Source organism: Onychostruthus taczanowskii, unplaced genomic scaffold, assembly GCF_017590055.1.
Source record: "Onychostruthus taczanowskii isolate IOZ18803 unplaced genomic scaffold, ASM1759005v1 scaffold32, whole genome shotgun sequence".
In the NCBI taxonomy this organism is placed as follows: domain Eukaryota; kingdom Metazoa; phylum Chordata; class Aves; order Passeriformes; family Passeridae; genus Onychostruthus; species Onychostruthus taczanowskii.
The window spans coordinates 1,870,511-1,890,837 of NW_024500572.1; the positions used below are offsets into that span (position 1 = coordinate 1,870,511).

At 49.7% G+C, this 20,327-nt stretch overlaps 1 protein-coding gene across 12 annotated transcripts in view; it reads left to right on the forward strand.

The window, feature by feature from the left end:
• Positions 1 to 20,327, forward strand: part of NCOR2 (nuclear receptor corepressor 2) — a 229,991-nt gene that overhangs the window by 62,899 nt on the left and 146,765 nt on the right. For all 12 annotated transcript variants that reach the window (XM_041410484.1, XM_041410491.1, XM_041410492.1 and 9 more), the window contains exon 2: positions 9,126 to 9,326. In XM_041410484.1, the coding sequence (XP_041266418.1) occupies positions 9,222 to 9,326 (105 nt within the window). In that variant the 5' untranslated portion in view covers positions 9,126 to 9,221. The remainder of the gene's footprint in view (positions 1 to 9,125; positions 9,327 to 20,327) is intronic.

Genomic DNA, 20,327 nt, shown 5'->3' on the forward strand with positions numbered 1-20,327 from the left:
GACGCAGTGGTGATGTGTTGTTACAGCCACGGTTGTTAATGTGCTGTTCAATGCACTTGGGAGCAGGGCAGAAATTCCCATGTGCTTACAGTGTCATTGTCAGCAAGGAATTGCGTGGGGTTTTTTGATTTAAACTTGCTGGTGTGTGTTTATTCAACTGAGATTGGAACTGCGTAAGAGTTCCAGCATTTAAGTCCATGTTTAATGTAAGATGGTGTACAGGGTGAGCAGGGAAAAGAGAGAAATGGGGTCTGGAAGTGGGGAGAGAAGGAGTTTTGCCCTGGAACAGGCTGTCTGCTCTTGCACCATGGTAAAATTGCCTGGATCCCATCCCAGGTGGATGTGGCAGCACAGGGTGAATATTGCAGCATGCCAGGCTGCCAGACAGAGGGCTGGGCAGGAGGAGGAGGGTTTGGTTTGTTCCTTTGCACAGCCCATCTTACCCCAGCAGATGGGCTTTTTAGTTTCAGCTCCTGCACTTCTGTATCTGGGACTTTGGGATGGGCTTCCACCACAAAATGGGGCATTTTCAGCTGTTTTTCCATCCCTGGGGTTTTACCAGTCAGTTCTGTTAGTCTGCTTTTGCTGTCCTCCACTGGTTTTCTTATCTGTCTCCTTTTTGGCATCTGATTGTCACTCCTTTCCTTTCCTTCTCCACTCCCCTGCCCTGTTTCCCTTTGCAGTCCCAGTGCCCGGGTGGTTTCATGTTTAGGTTTTTTTTAATTTCCTCTCCAGGCGTTTCCATTTGTCTTTGCAGATCATCTTCAACAAAGGCCTTGCATGGTCTAATTTGTTTTCTATTTCCAGCCCAGACTTAAAATAACTCCTTTGTTCCATGAATGGCCTGTGCATGGATCCAAATCCCACCTCCCCCCTTTATTTTTTTTTTAACTTTTTTTTTTTAATTTTTTTTTTTTTTTTAGTGTGGATTTCTGTTTCACTGTTCCTTGTCACTATCTGTAATTACTCAAAGTGTCCCTTTTGGGCATGTGGGTTGTGTGTGGCTGTGTGCATGCTGGCTGTCCCCACTTCCCTTGGAGCAGCTTGGGAATGGGTTTGCAGGGCTGTGGGTGCCTTGGCACGGGAGCAACGACGCTGTTGCATAACAGGAGCAGCTCTGCCATCGTGTCCCTGCTGACAGGCTCGCTGCTCCAGGAGCCATGCGTCGTCTGCATGGTTTACCAGTCTCAATGGCAAAATCAGGAGGTGCTTATGTTCTTTAGATTGATTCCAAGAGGGGAATCCAGCAATGGGAGCAGAGAGATTAAAGGAAAAGAGGCACATTGGGACTGGATTTGGAAAGCAAAGACTCAGACTAGCCATGTTGATGCTGACCTGAGGCTGGAGCCATGGCCAGGCTGGCACTTGGTGTGTGGCTTGTGCATTTTAATAAGACAATGTCCCTGCAGCTGGGGAGTGACGGCCAAGTTCTCCTGCAAAGAGAAATGGGTCAGTCTTGTTCTTTTAAGCACATACATGTCCCTCTGGGAACCATCACAAGGTCACTTGCAGCCCCTCTGCTGCGGGCTGAGATGTATTTAAAGCCTGTGAAATCCCCTGCAAGTGCTCCCCTGACGAGGAGGAGTGCTGGGGCGAGTGCACAGATGTCTCACGGGCTCTTGGGGAATCAGTGGGTTGGGGTCTGAGCACGGGCTGTCAGGGACAGGAATCACAGTGCACACTCAGCATGTCCTTTCCAGAAGCATCAGGCTGGGAGCAGCTGGCCTGGCAAACCTGCTTTTCAGAACACTACTGGGAATGGGGCTGGCAAAATCCAACGCTCTGACCTTGCTCCGTGCCGCCGCGGTGCCAAGGTCTGTGCACAAATGCTGGCAAAGGTTATCTTGGGGCAGAGCTAAACATGGGTCCCATGCCTAAAATAGCTTGGAAAGATTGAAAAGGAGAAATGCAAGTGGCAAATCCTGCTTTGTGGCTTTGGGCAGTGATAGGAGCAGGGCAGAGAAGTCATCTTTCATCAGGGCTTGGAACCGGTTCTGCGTGGAGCCATGCCGTGGCTGGGAGAGCTGATGAAGACTGATTGCAGCTATGAGACAGCAAACCAGCATGAGAGACTTCAGCTCCTGAGCTTCTGTCATCCCCTCCATGGCCTTAGGGACCAGTTGTACCTTCTTACAAGGGCAACACCCTGCTCTGAGCAGCTCTGTGGTGGAGCTGCAAAGTCCGTTCTTCCCCCAGATCTGCTGCTGTAATTGCTTGTGCATCTGCACCGTTGGTTAAGCAAGGAAAAAAATCTAGTTCAGAAGTCATCTGGACAAAAGAGAAGAGGGAGGAGCGCTGTGCCAGAGGGTGAGCTGGGGAATGGGACAAGAGCTGTTTTGGGTACTGATGTTGGAGGAGCAGCTGAGGAGCTGCAGGGTCTGACCATCATGTGCAGGTGCTGCCAGTCTGGCTTGACTTCTGTACTCTTCCAAAGCAAGGAGAATGTTTTAGGATCACATGCAGGTACAAGCCTTGATCCCTGGGGTTGAAATAACCTCTCCTTCATGCCACAGAGCTCAGGATGTGCCTGATTTTTCCTGTTGACCCCGTGCTGCAATGTTAATGTAAAACCTCTGTGCTCCGCTGTGATTGAACTGCGGATTCCCGGGCTGCAGACGTTGACATTGTTATCTTTGTTGTTCTGAATAGAGCCCTAAATTTGTGGCAGACAGCCTGCTTTCCTCTTGAAAGGACTTCATAGATACAGTACATACAAATATTTGTGTATAATGTCAACTGTCTTCCAAGAAAATTTCATGCACATATTGATTAGACAAATCCATTAACGTTACGTTGTGGTGCATTTCGGAGGAACAGCTCTCTACCCATTTTCATCGCATCTAAATGATTTCTGCTTCCCCTAGTCCTTTAAAGCAAGAGTGAGTAAATCTCTTAGCTGCTTTTCAGGTCTGGTTTTGATCTAGAGCTGCACGTCAGTGGGGTGGAGGCTGACAAGCAATGCTCTCTGCTGTGCCACACACAGCTGGGTGCTGGGGATTGTTAGGCACCATGGATGGTTGGTTGGACTCCTGGAGGTGGATGTTACAGCTTGCTATTAATTAAGCATCATTACAAAGGTCTCCTTAACTTTTATTTGAAAATGCACGAGTTGACTGGAGGATATATACCTTTTATTTCTTGTTTGAGGAGGAAAATTGTCATGTATTTAGCATTTGATTAAAGATGACTTTGTTGTTTTTTCCAAAAACTGCATCATTTAATGTAATTAAATATGAGCTTTGTTGTCAATACTCTTCAGTTAAATGCGCTGGTGAGTGCCAACAGTATCTCTCTTGTTGGCCATGTCTGCATGGTGTGGTGGTACTAGTTTTTGCCTTTTAATGAGGCATTTTGTGGGCTGCTTCTTAACGTCTTCTATAGATCACCCATGGTCCGTAGACCACAAGTTGAGTAACATTACTCTGGGCTTAGGAAACAAAATATTCTGTTAATCTTATTTCAGCATGTCCTTGCTTTTAAAAAAAAAAAAAAAAAAAAAAAAAAAATCTGCTGCTGTAATTGCTTGTGCATCTGCACCGTTGGTTAAGCAAGGAAAAAAATCTAGTTCAGAAGTCATCTGGACAAAAGAGAAGAGGGAGGAGCGCTGTGCCAGAGGGTGAGCTGGGGAATGGGACAAGAGCTGTTTTGGGTACTGATGTTGGCGGAGCAGCTGAGGAGCTGCAGGGTCTGACCATCATGTGCAGGTGCTGCCAGTCTGGCTTGACTTCTGTACTCTTCCAAAGCAAGGAGAATGTTTTAGGATCACATGCAGGTACAAGCCTTGATCCCTGGGGTTGAAATAACCTCTCCTTCATGCCACAGAGCTCAGGATGTGCCTGATTTTTCCTGTTGACCCCGTGCTGCAATGTTAATGTAAAACCTCTGTGCTCCGCTGTGATTGAACTGCGGATTCCCGGGCTGCAGACGTTGACATTGTTATCTTTGTTGTTCTGAATAGAGCCCTAAATTTGTGGCAGACAGCCTGCTTTCCTCTTGAAAGGACTTCATAGATACAGTACATACAAATATTTGTGTATAATGTCAACTGTCTTCCAAGAAAATTTCATGCACATATTGATTAGACAAATCCATTAACGTTACGTTGTGGTGCATTTCGGAGGAACAGCTCTCTACCCATTTTCATCGCATCTAAATGATTTCTGCTTCCCCTAGTCCTTTAAAGCAAGAGTGAGTAAATCTCTTAGCTGCTTTTCAGGTCTGGTTTTGATCTAGAGCTGCACGTCAGTGGGGTGGAGGCTGACAAGCAATGCTCTCTGCTGTGCCACACACAGCTGGGTGCTGGGGATTGTTAGGCACCATGGATGGTTGGTTGGACTCCTGGAGGTGGATGTTACAGCTTGCTATTAATTAAGCATCATTACAAAGGTCTCCTTAACTTTTATTTGAAAATGCACGAGTTGACTGGAGGATATATACCTTTTATTTCTTGTTTGAGGAGGAAAATTGTCATGTATTTAGCATTTGATTAAAGATGACTTTGTTGTTTTTTCCAAAAACTGCATCATTTAATGTAATTAAATATGAGCTTTGTTGTCAATACTCTTCAGTTAAATGCGCTGGTGAGTGCCAACAGTATCTCTCTTGTTGGCCATGTCTGCATGGTGTGGTGGTACTAGTTTTTGCCTTTTAATGAGGCATTTTGTGGGCTGCTTCTTAACGTCTTCTATAGATCACCCATGGTCCGTAGACCACAAGTTGAGTAACATTACTCTGGGCTTAGGAAACAAAATATTCTGTTAATCTTATTTCAGCATGTCCTTGCTTTTAAAAAAAAAAAAAAAAAAAAAAAAGAAAAAAGTGTGTTTTGAACTTGAGCCATGTGTTTTCATTGGGATCTTTAAAACTCCTCTGAGAACAGATGAACTGGTATTTTCTGTGAGCTGGGAGTGTCTTGTTGTTCTCACCTTTCAGAGAGATGAACTCAGGCACTGGGTAATTACAGCAGCTGGCCCACATTTGTGTTGTACCAGTCAAGCCAGGGACCTCGCCTGGGAATCCTGCTCTCCCTGAGGAGTCCAGAGCAAATCAGGAAGGTTGTCTCTAACTTTGAAGAGCAACAAGTGTGTTGGATGATGTTAATTAAATTTTTTTGCAGCTGGATTTAATTGCAAACCCTTTATTTTAGACCTGCAGGGTTTAGCAGGGTTCTGCCTGTATCAGCGTAGGCTTTGGGAGGGAGCTGCACTGAAGGTCCAGCGTGGAGCTGTACAGCCCCCTGCCCAAGTGCTGTGGGTTGGGAATCCAGAGGTGGCTGCAGGGTGTTGTGGACTCCTCTGTGCCCCTCTTTTGGATGTGAATGTGCTTGGCCTGGTGCTGTGCACCCCCTTAGCACAGGCTGGGGACGCTGCTGGGAGCTGGCTGGTGCTGGGGCAGAGCTCCTTGGCATGTGGGCCAGCCTGCAGCAACTTGCTGTGGCTTGTGGTGTGCTTTTGTGGTGTGATTGGGAGAACAGGTGATGGGGAAGCAATTTTAGGCAGTAAATGGCACGTGAAGAGGAGAAACAGGAGAGCAGGGTGGTGGCAGGGGGAGGATGGGGGAGTTTTGAAGGCTTTAGCAGCGGGGCAGAATCCTGTGAGTCTTTCAACAGGTGAAAATGAACAGATACAGGAGGTTCCATAGGCACTCGCCTCCTCCACAGGTTCATGTTGTAGCCCTGATTCTGGTTGTGGTGATAACCTCCAGCTTTCTCCTGTTCCTAATCAGAGACCATAAATCTCCTGGTACCTAGTGCTGTAATGGCTAATGCAGGTTTGTGGGTAAAACAGTCTCAGATGGAGACTCTAACTGGGGGGGGAAATACCTTTCCTGTGAGACAATGTCTGTTCTTCATCAAAATCAGTTGAGAAAGTAAGAACTAAACAGTTTGATTTAAAAGATTTAAAGAGCCTGGCTGCACTCTCTCTCTTGCTTCCATTAATCTGTTCCTATTGTTTGTGTTCCTCTCTTAAAATGATTAATAGGGTTTTGGAGGAGGAGGCACCCCAGTGTCTTTGGCTGGGAATAGGTGGCCTGGTGGTGTCCCAGCTGCACCCAGAGAAGGGCACCAGTGCATGTCCTGCAGGATGTGCTCCCACTTTACTCCCAGTGGAAGCCCTCATAACATTTTTGCTGGCTGGGCACATGGAGTGTAAAAATGGGACCTGAGGTGTGATCTGAGGCATCTGTGGAGCTGCCCCAGTGCTTTGGTGACCTTGTTTGGCTCCTCCTGTGGTAGAAACATCCAGGGCTTGTGCTGGGATCTTGCTGGTGACCTGCTGTTTCCAGATGTGGGAATGCATGGGCAGTGCTTCTGCCCTGCTTGCAAAGGACCATGTGATTTTTACTTTTGTCTTCCCAGGGCTTCTAACAAGAAGCCTTAATAGAGGCAGAGGTAGTTTGCTGCCCTTGTTAAGGAAAAATCCTTTATATGCTGCTGCTAGCTTGTGATTTGCAGGACACAGCTCGCAGACACTGTGCCTTGGTGCAGGATGGTTTTGTTGGCCCCTGTATTTCATCCTGTGTCTGTACTCCTCTAGCACACAGTTAACTTTTTTTAGTTGCACAGACCAAGGCAAAAAAGCTTTTAAACTGTTTTAGAGCTCGATACCATGTGGCTTTGCACCTGGTGCTGTGTTTTAAGCTGAACTGCTGATCTGAAGAGTTAAAGAAAAAAATCATCCTATTTCTTTTACTGTAGGCAGCTGCCTCAGCACGGTCAGGTACCTGCTGTGCTTCCAGGAAGCCTCGGCTTGCTGAAAGCTGCCATGGACTTTGGGTTGGAGAGTGTGTGTGTGTGTATATTTTTACATGTGCTAATTAACTTGTAGGTGGCCGTAAGCCAAGATGTCTGAGTTTGAATCTGTTATTGGGAAAGTACCTTAAATTACTGCAGATCCCACTGAGCTTTCAGAGCCCTTGAGAGAGCCCTGTGCACATGTCCTTGGCAGCTGCAGGAAGGGTTTGCCCCTGGAACTGGGCTGCAGGAGAGCTGGAGGGTGCTGGTGTCTCCTGGCAGGGTGCTGGTGTCTCCTGGGAGGGTGAGCATGGCAGCTTTGGGACAATGTGCTCCTGGCACAGCCCCCAGCTTAGGGTGGGAATGGGTGAGCACAATCCCGTCCAGTCGGAAGCAGGAGGGGGAAGTGGGACAGTCATACTGGAAGTATAAATACGCCTGTTCTGGGTATCTCTGAATTCCCCCGTGTGCACAGGGGCTTTCCTGCCCGGGCTGGATTGCACTGAGCACGTCAAGCTCCAGCATGGGGAGGCTGTCTCATCTGGGATGAGGGTCAGGCTGCTCCCAGCCACCGGTGCTTCCCTGGGCTGGCAGGTAAGGTGTCCTGGGGCTCAGCAGGGATATGTGGATCCAGCTCTTGTGTAAGGAGTGAGCTGAAAGCAGGAGGGACCTGGTTGTCCCCTTTGCACCCTGCCTTGAGAGCTAAACCTTGCCTTTTTCGTTTGTCACTGGGTAAAATGCCTTTTTCAGAGAGACTCACCTGACCCCCATCAGGAGCGTGGTGATGTCTTTGTGTGTCTGCCATCCTTAGGCTTCATGGGGGTTTGCTGAGAAGATGATTTCTGTAAGATTTGACCTCTGGGTGAGAGGCTGCCTTTCCCTGGCTGCCCAGGGACTGTTGCTTGGTTTGGTTTATTTCTGGCTGTGAGGCTGCTGGCAAACCAGTGAGGCAGCTTCGTGCCTGCTGCAGCAGATAGCGAGGGGTTTATCAGCACGGGCTCATCTGTGGTCTCGCAGCAGGGAAAAGAAATATAAAAAGAAAAGCTTCCTCTTTCTTTTTTTCTTTTTTTTCTTTTTTTTTGCCCAGCTTTCCCACCCCCTTTTGGTTTTTGTGCATGCCAACTGCTGTTTCAGTTGAAATTGCGTTGGCTGGGGCTGGCTGTGCTCCCCATGCACAGAGACCACAAGTGTGGGGAGAGGCTCCTGGGAGCACTGGAAGTTTCCTTTGCTGCTCCTGGTGTGCTGCTGGAAGAGTTCGATACTGCCAAAAACCTTGCACAGATCCATACCTAACACATACCTGCACTGGGGAGGAGCTTTGTGAGCACTGGGTGGGATGGGAATGGGTCCCAGGGAGCTGATCCCTGCTTGGGATCAGTCCTGATAACATCCCCTGACCCGGGCAGGCAGCAGTGGCAGTTTATGCTTTGTGTAACTAGCTGTTAATTTGAGAATAATAGTTAATGCACCTCACATTGACAGCGATGAAGGGCAGCATTTAGACCTTTGTTACTTTTTCAATCCAGACAAAAGCCAGGAGGCTTAAAATCATCACCAAGCAAACAGTGTGTGAAGTATCTGTAAAAATCAGTAACTTGCAAATCTCCCCTTGGGGCCAAGAGCCACCTTCCCACTTTGTTGGTTTTCCTGATTTTGTTGCAGCTGCTAAAGGAGTTGCAACAGGTGGTAGAGGAGTGAAGGCGTGGGTGACGGGGTGTTTGTGAAAATACCCTCGGGGCTGTGCTGTGTTCTCTGGCATTCTGGCCCCATCAGAAGGGCTGATCCAGGTGGCACTGAAGGTGTGTGATGTGCGTGAGTCCTGGCTTTTATTATGGCTTCGTGGATGGACACAGCTGCAGGCAAGGTCAGTGGCTGGTGTCCCTCCTGCCATTAGATCAGGGCTTAGCTCAGAGGGCTGCAGGAGTGGCCGCAGCTTGGAAAGAAGAGCACTGACATGTGAGAGTGTGGATGTTGGAAGGCTTGGGCTGGGGAGGGACCTTGTGCCTTTTTGGGCCTTGTGTTGAAATGCCAAAACTCTAGACTGTGTTTTTGGAAACTGAGTCACCCTGCAAAAAAAATACTCATCTCCAAGAAACTTAGAGACCAGTAGGACCCAAAGAAATAGCTGGCAGTTTGGCTTCCTGGTCCTGCTGGGGGTGGGCGAAGGCTTTCTGGGAAAACTGGGTGCGATAAATTTTGGACAATCTTACATTTGGACTTCCTGTGATAGGAGTAATCTACAGAAAAAATTTAGCAGTGTGGTTTGCCAAATGGAGAAGGGGGCTGCTGGGGAACTGCGAGGGCACTGAGGTTTTGGTGACGGCCCAAGGCCTGATCCTCGGTTGTCTCACAGGACTGAATTTTAACCTGCTGCTTTCCCGCTTCCTTCCAGCTATCGCACGCCGTGGAGAGCGCACACGCGATGAAGAGGAGCTCTCGGCTCTCCTAATCCTTGGCTGGTGATTTGGAGGCAGCCTGCTCGCCGGCCATGTCTGGCTCCACGCAGCCCGTGACGCAGAGCTGGCGCGCGGCCGAGCCGCGCTACGCCCCGCACGCCATGTCCTACCCGGTGCAGATCGCCCGGCCGCACGCGGTAAGGCCACCGGCACGCTCCCACTGTCTGAAAAATCCCTTCGCCCAGGAGTTTTCCTCCTGGGAAGCTGAGAAGCCTCAGAGAAAAAGGAAAACAGTTTTATTTCGTTTGCTTCTCCTGTGTTTTGCTCCTTTGGAATGTGTTTGGAGATTGTTTATCCAACGGGTGGTTGTTTCATTGGGTTTCTGGTGAGTTGTTTTGACTCAGTGGCCAACCAGTGCTGAGCTGTGCCATGAGTTTTATTACTATCTTTTCCTCCTGGGAAGCTGAGAAGCCTCAGAGAAAAAGGAAAACAGTTTTATTTCGTTTGCTTCTCCTGTGTTTTGCTCCTTTGGAATGTGTTTGGAGATTGTTTATCCAACGGGTGGTTGTTTCATTGGGTTTCTGGTGAGTTGTTTTGACTCAGTGGCCAACCAGTGCTGAGCTGTGCCATGAGTTTTATTACTATCTTTTTAGCATTCTGTAAGTATCCTTTCTGTATTCTTTAGTATAATATAGTTTAGTGTTCTTCAATATAATATAGTATAAAATAATCAATTAGCCTTCTGAGAACATAGATCCATCATTCCTTCCTTCATCGAGGCACCCCACAAATACAGTAGGCCACATCTTTCCTTCCCCAGCCACTGGCAGGGTGGGAGCCACGTGGGTGTCCCCAGTGTCAGGCAGTGGTTGGGCTGCGCCGGTCTCGGATGTGGCTGTTACGGAGGAATCAGACCATTTCTGTGCCTGTGGTACAGGATTTCATTGTTCCTCTCTCATGGGATCCTCTTCTGTTTCTCCATATGGTGCTTTCAGTTTTTCTCTCCCTTTCCAGCCTTTTCCTAAGCACTGGCTGTGGTGGTGCTCATGAGCTCTGGCTCATCATTTCTGAGCACCTGTGTCTGTTTGTCCTCCTGGCAAGAGCACCTTTGGTTTGGTGCATCCAACCTGGGGGCAAAGGGGAAGGTTTGACCACTGTTGTGGAGCAGGAGCATGTGCCCTCCAGCCCTTTTTGGCATGGCCTTTCCTTGGCACTGAATCACAAGGGAAGGAGCATCCTCTTCTACGTGTGGGCTCGCTGCTTCCCAGTGAACCCAGTCCTTGCTCCTCACACCCTCAGGAGAGTTCTCCTGGTTCCCAGGCAAGCTGCTGAGTGAACCTGCCTCCTGCTCTCTGTTAGCAGACCTGCCTCTTTATGCAGCTCTCCTGGGGAGCAAGAAGATAACTGAGCTGCTGAGCTTTCCATTTTATCCTTCCCCCTCTTTTCCCCCCCTCTTAGTCTTGACCTGTAATCTTTTCTTTTCTTGGATCAAGGCATAAGCTGGAGATGATTTTTTTTTTTTTTGGCTCTGTCTTGTTGAATGTACCAGAACTCACAGAGGTTAATTCACCTGGATCCAGCCTCTCCTTTCTGTGCTGTCTCACTCATGCCTGTGTTTGCTCATCCCAGGCGGGTGAATGTTTTCAGTTTAAGCCCTTAACGGAGGAAACTCTTCTTAGTGGAACAGCTTTAGTCAGCTCAGGCTGCTTAAAGGAATCTTATTAGGTGCTGGAGTATGGCTCACACTTCCAAGAGTCTTTGGAGCTGCTTCTTGGTGGATCACAGTGAGGTGGAAGGTGCCTGAAACACAAGTCAGGGAGGAGACCTTGTCTGGGGGTTGCTTGTGACAGTCACAGCTACTGAATGGTAAAATTCAGTCTCTGCTGGTTTAGTGTTCAACTTGAGAGCCTGGAAACCCACAAAATGCCAGTGAAGGGCTGAAATTCCCTCATTTGCCCTCTTTGCCTGGCTACAGCAGAGTGGCACAAGGAGCAGACCTGGAGATTGGAAAGGCTTTGAAATAGAAACGTTAAGGAGGGCGCGGGACGAGCTCTTGGCTGCGTTTGCTGGCTCATCTACATCGCTCGGGGCCTGCGTGCTGCTGCACAAAGAAGCTTTTCATCCTGGCTATGAGACACGCTGACCTGGTTCGATTTATGGGAGCTTTGCTTCCATCACTGTGAGCGTGTTTGTTTGGGGGCTGGAACATAACCAAGAGCATTTGTCTCAAAAAGAAAATCCCAGTTCTCGTTTCTAGAAGAAACCCGAGCGGGAGGAGGATGCGACCAAGGTGAGCACGATCTGCAGTTGTTGCAAGACTCTGGTTTAAAAGCAAACCAAAGGAACCTTCGTCTGCAGTGTGGAGACAGATTTTAAAGTGTGAATGGCTCCTGTCCTTGGGGTGCTGAGCCCCGGTCTCCTGCAAAATCCCAACTGCTTCCCCTTAGTGCTGCAACAGCAGGATGAGCAGAGCAGTTGTCTGCAGCGGGCTGGAGCTGGGAGTTTCTGCAGCCTGCAGTGAACACTGGTTCTGTTCTCTTGTATTAATGTTGGAAGAAGCTGCTGGCATTCACTTCTAGAAGCTATTTTTACAGGCACATGTAATCACCCGGAGTTAAGTGATACCTTTTGGGTGTCTGGATGCAGGAGAGGTCCGAGCTGAGATTTTTTTTGGATGGAAAGCCAGAAGGCTGCTGTGGGCAGAAGCGTGCCAGCCCCACACAAACGGACGCACCTTGCCTGAGCTGGGAGGGCAGGCAGGCTGTTTGTGGAAGCGTGTCCCTGCATGATCTGCCCCGCCGCTCTCAGCTGTTCACTAACACGTGTCTCCTGCTCGGCGGCGCCGTGAGCTGGAGCCTGGCCATGGCTCTGGGGCTGGAGCTGATCTCTGGTGGGATTGCTTGGGAGAGGAGAGCCCAGTTCCTTTGAAGTTGCTGCGCTGTTTAATATTAAAAGTCAGCGGTATTTGCTTGCATGTCTTGGCCAGGTCAGTTTTGTCATGGGGTGTGTTTGCACAGTGAGAGCTTGTTTGGAAGAAACCAAGAGAGGCCAAAACCAACCCGACACTGACATGTACTTGCATCTAATTAAATTTTGGTTCTGGTTTGTTGCGTTCCAAGACATCCTTTCCTGAGAACTGGGAATTCGTCAGCTCAGGGATCCTTATCCTGGTGGTGGAAACGCCCTGGGTCACCTCCTGGGCGCGTGTGCAGGGCTGAGCACAGCAGGGCTGCAAATGCTATTATAATATAAATAAATAATCACAGCTCAGCTGTGACGGTCGCACCCAGGGAAATGCGGCGCGGCAGGAATGCTGAGCTCAGAAATGAGCCGTGACATTATTTTAGGCTTGGAGACACTTTATGAAAAGTGATTTAAAGGATTGCAGCTGTTTGATTTCACAGATGAGGCAAGTGAGAGGAGATGTTGTGAAGGGGCAGGAGGCAGTGGAAAGCAGGCTGAGGGATTTTTCTTCTCCCATCACATAAAGCTTAAGGGAATAGCCAACAAAATGGGGAGAAAAAAGTGTATTTCAAGTAAACAAACAGAAATATGCTTTGTACATAGGGGCACCTCCTCCCAGCAGCATGTTCCACGAGCTACTGCTGAGTTTGGAGCTGGCAGAGAAGACCAGTACTGGTTGAGGGAGGATGTTTGTTGTCTGGTTTCATCCTTGGTTGCCAGCTTTGGGCAGGGCTGTGAACCGTGGGTCTGACCCAGACTGAGCTCTCTCCAATGGCTGACACAGCAAACAGGCACTTCCACAGGGTAAGCAGCACACTCAGGTGTCTTGCTCCTCTTCCTCCTCACTGAGAGATATCTGGTCCAACAGCTGTTGGGAAGGCTGGGTGTTATGTGAAAATGGAAATGCAAAGTTCTATAATGACCCTGAATTTAATTCTGCCTTAGTAGAGAATGACTTGCAAAAAGCTTTGACAAGTCAGCATGCTTTTAACGGGAAGAAGGAAGCTTAGTGAAAAGGTTCTGGTTTGTTTGACTTTCTTGAGGTAAAACTAATATCTCCAATAATCAGCAGTTCCTTCTTAAGGGCACAGAGTGGTTCTTGGCCAAAGTGCAGGAAAAACATTTCTGTTTTCCATATTCATTAGCTGTAATGTTGGGGTGCACAGTTGACTTCTGTCATGTTCAGCTTGGAAACAGAGGAATTGTTTGAATGCTCCGTGACCTTTAGCTAAAGGTGAAAAAACACATTACTTACGCTCTTAACCTTCTAATGTGTCCAAAGTTCATGCTCTCTCAAAGGAAACTTTCGCATGAAGGATATTAATTTTCAGGCAACCTGCAGATATTTTCTGTAAACAGATCAATTTTCCAGTGTAGTGCATGTCCCCCTTTCTTTTTAAAACCTCTTCATGATCAATATTCCCTGGGAACAGAAGAGTTCCCCTCTTTTCCTCCTGCATGAATCCAGTTTCTTGCTGTGACCTCCTTATCAGCCTTCCTGCTCCTGTTACTGCCCTGACATTTCAGAGCAGGAATGGTGTGGCTTTGGATGCAGGCTGGGCTTTCCAGGAGGGTGGTATCAGGTGCTGGAGGTGCTGGGGGTCAGGGCACACAAGGTGTCCTCAAGCAGCAGCCTCTGTGACAAAACAGCTTCTGCTTTTGGGGTGCTTTAAGTGTTTTAGAGATGCTAAACAGGATTAGGGATTGGTAGGATTGGGGTGTGTGCACCATCCATATGAAATTGGTGCTCCACCATCACTTGAATTCCCCTTTGTGAGCACTTTTCCCTCCCTGCTAAACAAGAGGCTCATTTTGCCTCCTTCCTGCTGTTTGCCCCCATTCCCTGCACACAGCTTCAGCCCTCCTCAGCTCCTCTGCTCCAGCTTTGAGACCATTGTGCTTTTCCCGTGGCACCTCTCCTGGCTGGGAGCAGCTCAGCAGTTCCTTCATTAAGCTCCCCATTCTCAACACAGCCCTTGTGCAGGAGCGTCCCGGCCCCATCGCTCGTTTGCTTTGGCCCATGATAAATAACTTCCTTGTTTGTGCGAACCAGAGACAAGAGGTTGGTGCAAACTTGCGTGTTGATTTGGTGTCCAAGCCAAAAAGTGGCCTGGGGGGGAATGGAGTGCCTTCCCTGCCCAGACTCCTCCTCCCAGCAGTTTGAGCAGAGCGAGTTAAATGCAGTGTGGTGCTGTGGAAAGCGCAGGCTCTGGGGATGGCAGGAGCTCGCTGCTCTCCACGGTGACATGGTCGGTGTGGTGCCAGGTAAGCCTGCACAGGGGCACTGTACTGTGCCTTGCTGCTGCTGTGGTGGTTTTCCTTGGAGTAGTTATTCGTGCTTTTGTCTCCTGGGAGCAAATTGCCGGTCTGTGTCAGTGATCCAGGAACTGGAGGAACAGAAGAGTTTGTGGTGCACCACCTCCGAGCACAAACTCCTGCTACCAGCTGAGCGAGGGGAGTCCTGAATTCTGCCTGCTGGGCTAATGTTTTAAGGAATGGCCTGAAAATAAAAGACATACCTTGGAAATACTGAGTCTGATCAGGTCTGTCACGAGAACTCAGCGCTATCTCTCTTGAGTCCCTTTCCAGTGACAGATTGCGTTAGCTCTGAGCAGCTCAGTGGTGGATTTCGGGAAATTGGCTTTCTGTTCTGGGAATGGGAGAGCATGGAGGTGAAAGAACAGGACGCCTAATTCCCTGCCCTAGAGTCCCCTTGCCATTGCTGGGAAGAAGTTGGCTTACAGCAGTTTTTATTTAAATCTTGTTTTCCCTAGGATACAGCCTTTATCCAAAACACTTTTTTTACTTCAAGCTACAGTAAACTTCTGTGGTTGCTCCCTAATCTTCTTTTTGGACAAGATTTGATGCAGAAGGTGATGCTTTGCTTTTGGTTGATCTCATGATTGTAAATCCACTGGTGAAGAAAGAACTTCCACAGCTTATGTGGTTTGGCAAAGCCACTTTTGGAGCCTTTTCCTGTGCTTCAGGCCTGACCCTGATTGTGCTGCCCCACCAGCCCCTGGAGGCACCTTCTGCAAGGCTGGGGACTTGTGCTGGTTGTCATTGTGACAGCATTTATTCAAAATACTGAGCAAGTGAAGGATTTGCTGTGGAGGTGTAAAGAAGAGTATAGGGGACATGGAAAGCTGAAAGGGTCCTACATGGACCTGCAGCTAGGTTGTGGGTGTTGTATGGGAGCAGGTGTGGTAGGAGATGGTGAGGGCTACAGAAGAGATGTGATGATGAGCTAAATGACCTGGTGCCTTTTGTGGTAGAAAGTCTGTGTTTGTTGTGTGAAGAGAGCTGCTCACCCTGGGTGTGTGTTCATGGCTTCAGGAAGCACAGCACCAGGCGTGGGGGCTGGAGGAAGGGCAGACGGGTCATTCCCGACTCAAAGGCGCCTGGATGCGACTGGGACAAAAGTCTTGTGATGGGGAGAGGCTGAAAAGCAGCACTGTAGTGGATGTGCTGCTGCTCTGTGGGCACCTCTGGCTGCCGGGGAGAGGGCTGGCAGCTGGCTCCAGCACCCGGCACCGGTCAGATGACCGGGAAGCCACAACAGCTGAGAGCTGTCCTCACCGAGACGTGACTGCTCCATGAATGGCACATTCAGACAGGGCAGCCAAGCACTGCTGACAGCCCTGCTTTGCTGGAGAGGTGGGAGAGGGCGTGGAGAAGGGTGCAGTGCTGTGCAGCTGGTACAGATGCCATCAGTGCTGGCAGCAGTTGTGGCCTTGGTGCAGGGACGGCAGCAGGAGTCGGTGCCTTCCAACGAGGGGCCACGCGCACTGTGGTCACCTCCTAAAACAAAGGGCCAAGTCAGCAGCTTCTGAGAGATGGATGGCAGTGAGACTGTCTCGGAACAATAAGGGCATTTGTCTTTTCAGCACATGTTGCATCCCTGTAGGCAAGATAAAAATGCATGTATTCAGCCAGGTTTTTATTACTGACCTTATCTTCAACAGGAGAGCTGGTTGTGGAGGAGTTATTGTTTAGTTTATGTTGTTGGCATTTTTTTCTTAAACCTGCAGTGAGCTCCTCACAGGGTTTTGGGGAGGAAGTTGGGCAGACAGCATTATGCTTGTGGACAACTTGTTTGGATCAATAATCACCTCCTTTGCACTTCAGAGGAGGCTTTCAGCAGCAGAGGATGGTTCCCCTGGGCTGGGGAGGCTGAGTGTGGTGGGTTGTGTGCCACACTGGCCCCCTCACAGCCCAAGCTGTGTCTGGACCTTGGCACAGTGGCAGCTCTGCTACCACCCTGCTTCCTCCCAAACCTTTCCTCTTCCTCCTACCTTTGAGAATTGGCTTTGGGAAAAATTATTTTCTTCAGGCAAATGCTAAAAAGTGCATTTCTCAGTCTGATGAGCAAATGCTGTGCTGCCAGTGCCAAGGGGTATCCAGGCACCAGAGAACTTTTCCTTTTATTGCTAAAATAGGTCACACTCACTGCTGGCAGAAAGAGATGTTAGGGAACTTCTTTTTCCAAAGCTGAGGGTGTGCAGAGCAGGGCTGGGTGACATCCCCTTGTCTCTGACAAAGCCACCAGGGTGGTGGCCGTGCTGCTTTGTGCACCCCACAAATTAACTGCAGGATGATCTGAGGCCCTGGCATGTGCCAAGTGCTGCTCCATGGGGTCTGGGGGTGCAGGAATCTCAGCAAGCCCCGTGCTTCCCCAGGGGATGGGGTGGCTCTGCAGTCCAAAGCTGTGTGGTCATGTCTTGGACACCGTGTTGCTCTGGACCATGTGGACATGCCAGAGCAGCAGCTGTGAGGTGTCCAGCTGTGGCTCTACGTGCCACCAGTGCCACGGTCTGGGGGGCACCAGCCCTGTGCCATCACCCATCACTTCCCCTGTGGTTAACCCGTTCCAGATTGGCACGCGAGCTGCTCACGAGCAGCGGGGACATCCTTTGTGAGATTAGATAAGGGCCAGTTCATGGGAAGTGAAATAAACAGGGATGTTTTGGCATTGTTTTTTTTCTCACTGTCTGTGCCACACCATTATTAACTGGCCTCACTGAATGTTTCAGCAGAAACAGCACATCATTAGAAAATAAAAACTATTTGCAACACAACTCGGGGTGATCTTGTAAGGAGCAGCCCTAATCCATGCTGGAGGTGACGAGGAGCTGGCATTTGCTTCTCGAGGAGTGCGTGCAGTGCCCAGGCCTGTTTGTCTGGCTGTGGAAGGTGACGAGGACACTGTGGGGCAGTGGCTTGTCACAGGGTGAGCTCTCCTGCGCCGGGGAGCTCCGCAGGTGCGGCGCTGCCCGATGCCGTGATTCGAGGCGGCCGCGGTGCCGGTGCCGCTCTCCGCCGGGAGCCGGCCCAGCTGGCGGATGTGGTGGCTGACCCCAGGCTGCTCCTCCTCAGTGTCACGGCAAAACAAGCACCGGTGGTTTTGAAACAAAGCTGCCTTGCACCGAAACTCGGCGGGGAGCTCCCGGTTGCTTTCTCGGCTTGAGGACGTGGTAAGCGCCGAGGACGGATCTCACGCTTTGGGCCGCTCGAGCTGTGCTGCAGGTTCTCACCTGGCTGCTCTGGGTCTCCATGGGTTTGCTCCAGAGCTGTTTTCCAAGGAAGCCAGAAGCGCTGGGTGTTTGTACTTGTTTTTCTGCTGGTGGGAGGAAGAGAGGAGGAGCAGTTCGCCTTTCTGTTGCAAGACCAGCTCCAGGCCTCCTGTCTCTGAGGTCTTCTCCTCAGAGGTTGATCCTTGGAGCCATGGGAAGGCCATCGGGATGGAGCAGTCGGTGCACGCCCTGTCTGTGTGGATGTGCTTGGTGCTGGAGCTGGGAGTGCAGGGTCAGAGGTGCTGTTGGCTCTGGCGTGGCGCTTCTGGCGCCGTGTGCTGCGGGTCAGAGCCTGGGGTGCTCCCAGCATGTTCGCCTTTCTGTTACAAAACCAGCTTCAGGCCTCCTTTCTGCAGGCCTCCTGTCTCTGAGGTCTTCTCCTCAGAGGCTGATCCTTGGAGCCATGGGAAGGCCATCGGGATGGAGCAGTCGGTGCACGCCCTGTCTGTGTGGATGTGCTTGGTGCTGGAGCTGGGAGTGCAGGGTCAGAGGTGCTGTTGGCTCTGGCGTGGCGCTTCTGGCGCCGTGTGCTGCGGGTCAGAGCCTGGGGTGCTCCCAGCATCGCTCTCAGACCTCCCCTTCTTCCTCCTGCTTGGAGATCAGGACCCAGCAGCTGCAGGCAGGGAAGGAGAAATGAACACACCAGCAAGAGCACGTGTCCAAAACAGAAAGCGAGAGAGGCAGAACGGCTGCCTGCAGTTGTTGGCTTAGTGTGGGGGTTACCCTGAGTCGGGGACAGCACTGAAGAGTTTGCTAGAGACTTTATGCTAGGTAAGGCAGCAGGCTGGAAGCTTTAAAATTATTTATAAACATGGGGGTGGGTGGCTTCTTTCTTTTTCATTCTGTTGGGCTTTCTCTGTGTGTTGCCATAGAACTTTTCTGTAATACTGTGTTCAGGAGCCTGGCTTTTTACAGTTTGATTAGCAAATCTAAATGAGCCCGGTAGACTCAGGTTATTTGGGGTAGAAGGATTTACCAGGAAGGGGGATGGAAATAGTGTTCTTGGCACTCCCAAATCAAGGGATAGCACAGAAGCCTTGAGACTGGGGGTGCTTTCCCTGGCTCTCCCTGCCAGCACCCCACACAGGAGCAGCAGGGACGTGTCCAACTTCCCTGGTGGGCAGCAAAGGTCTCTTAGGCTGGGTCTAAGCAGACCTCTTCAGTCTGCTGCATGAAGAAGTGTTTTAATGAGGCCACTTTTGGGTCTTTAGCATTTAATTTATTTAAAGGTTTGCCTGGTGCTGCCCTGCTCTGCTGGGGTGGCTTGAGGTGGTGCTGTGGCACTCTCAGTGTCTGTCTGGCCTTGGCAGTGCTGGCCTCCTCCCCCAAATCTGATTTTCTAGAGCCCCTGACTATCCATGGTCTTTCTGCTTCCTTGATTTCTGTCATGACATTTACTGAATTCATTAAATCTGCACAGCCTCCCAAAGTACATCCATGTGGGAGCACCAGAACCACAAGGAACAACAGGAAAGTTGATGTAAAAGGGAGAAAGTCCTTACTGGAGGCAGCTGGAGATTGAAAGGTCTGGAGAGGGTGCTGTGGCAAATCAGCAGATTTGTGGGGTGGGGGGAAGGTTTGCAGAGGGCAGGAAGAGATGCAAAGAGAGGGAGAGGAGGAGCAAAAAAATAGAATTGAGCAAAACAATGGAGAGGAAAAGGAGCAACGTGTAGTTTGGGGCTGCAGGGCTCTTTAGCTGTTTTATTTCAGGTGTCTCGGAGTTGCCCAGGAGCAGGTGCTGGAAGTTTGAGGTCAGGGTGAGGGCTACACCATATTTGTGTGATTCAGTGGTGGGGAATTCAGGTGGCACCCACTGGGTGCTGCTCCTGTGTCTGTGTGGAAGGTGCAGTGGTGCTGGCAGCAAGGAGCCTCCCAGCAGATATCTTTAAAACTCTGCTAGAGAAAATTGATGCCTCTTCTGAGTCATAGAATCATTTAGATTGGAAAATGCCCATAGAATCATCAAATCTGACCATCAGCCCAGCACTGCCAAGTCCACCAGGCAGTTTGAAGGCAACTCATAAACCTTTCTGGTGTTTGCATTTGAAAAACACTGTCACAGCTCACACTGCAATTTACTGGAGTAACTTTCTGAGCAATTAATCCACCTACATCTTCCAGGGCTTCCACAGTGCCTCTTAACAGTTCATCATAGGGCACAGAAATTTGTCAATTTTAATCCTCCTCACTAAATTCTAGGTTTTGTTTTCTCCTTGTAAAAGCCAACAGGGATGTAAGGAAGGCAGAGCAGGTCAGAGTCACTTCAGGCCATGCCAGCAGGTTCTGAGCTCCACCAGCCATTTTCTGACGGGGTTAGAGGAGGCAAAAGCTCAGCTGAGTGTGGGCAGGGGAAAAGGAAAAACAGATGGTTCTTGGGGCATGCAAGAGCCTTTTTTTTTTTCTCAAGGGCACAGCCTTTGAGCCTCCCAGACGGGTAATTCTTGTTTATACACCCACAGAAAGTGATGGTCCTGGTTTTGGGCCTATTGGTGTGTCTTCCCAGACACGATGTGTTTGTTTTGTAGGTGGATGTCAGGAGCTGCATCACTCTTCTATTTAAATATTTATTTTTAATTTCAAACCAGGACAAGTGTGAACGTGGGGAAGCTTGCAGGGATTTTGCTTTGGCTGGGCTGGAGGAGCTGAGGGCTCCCTCAAAAG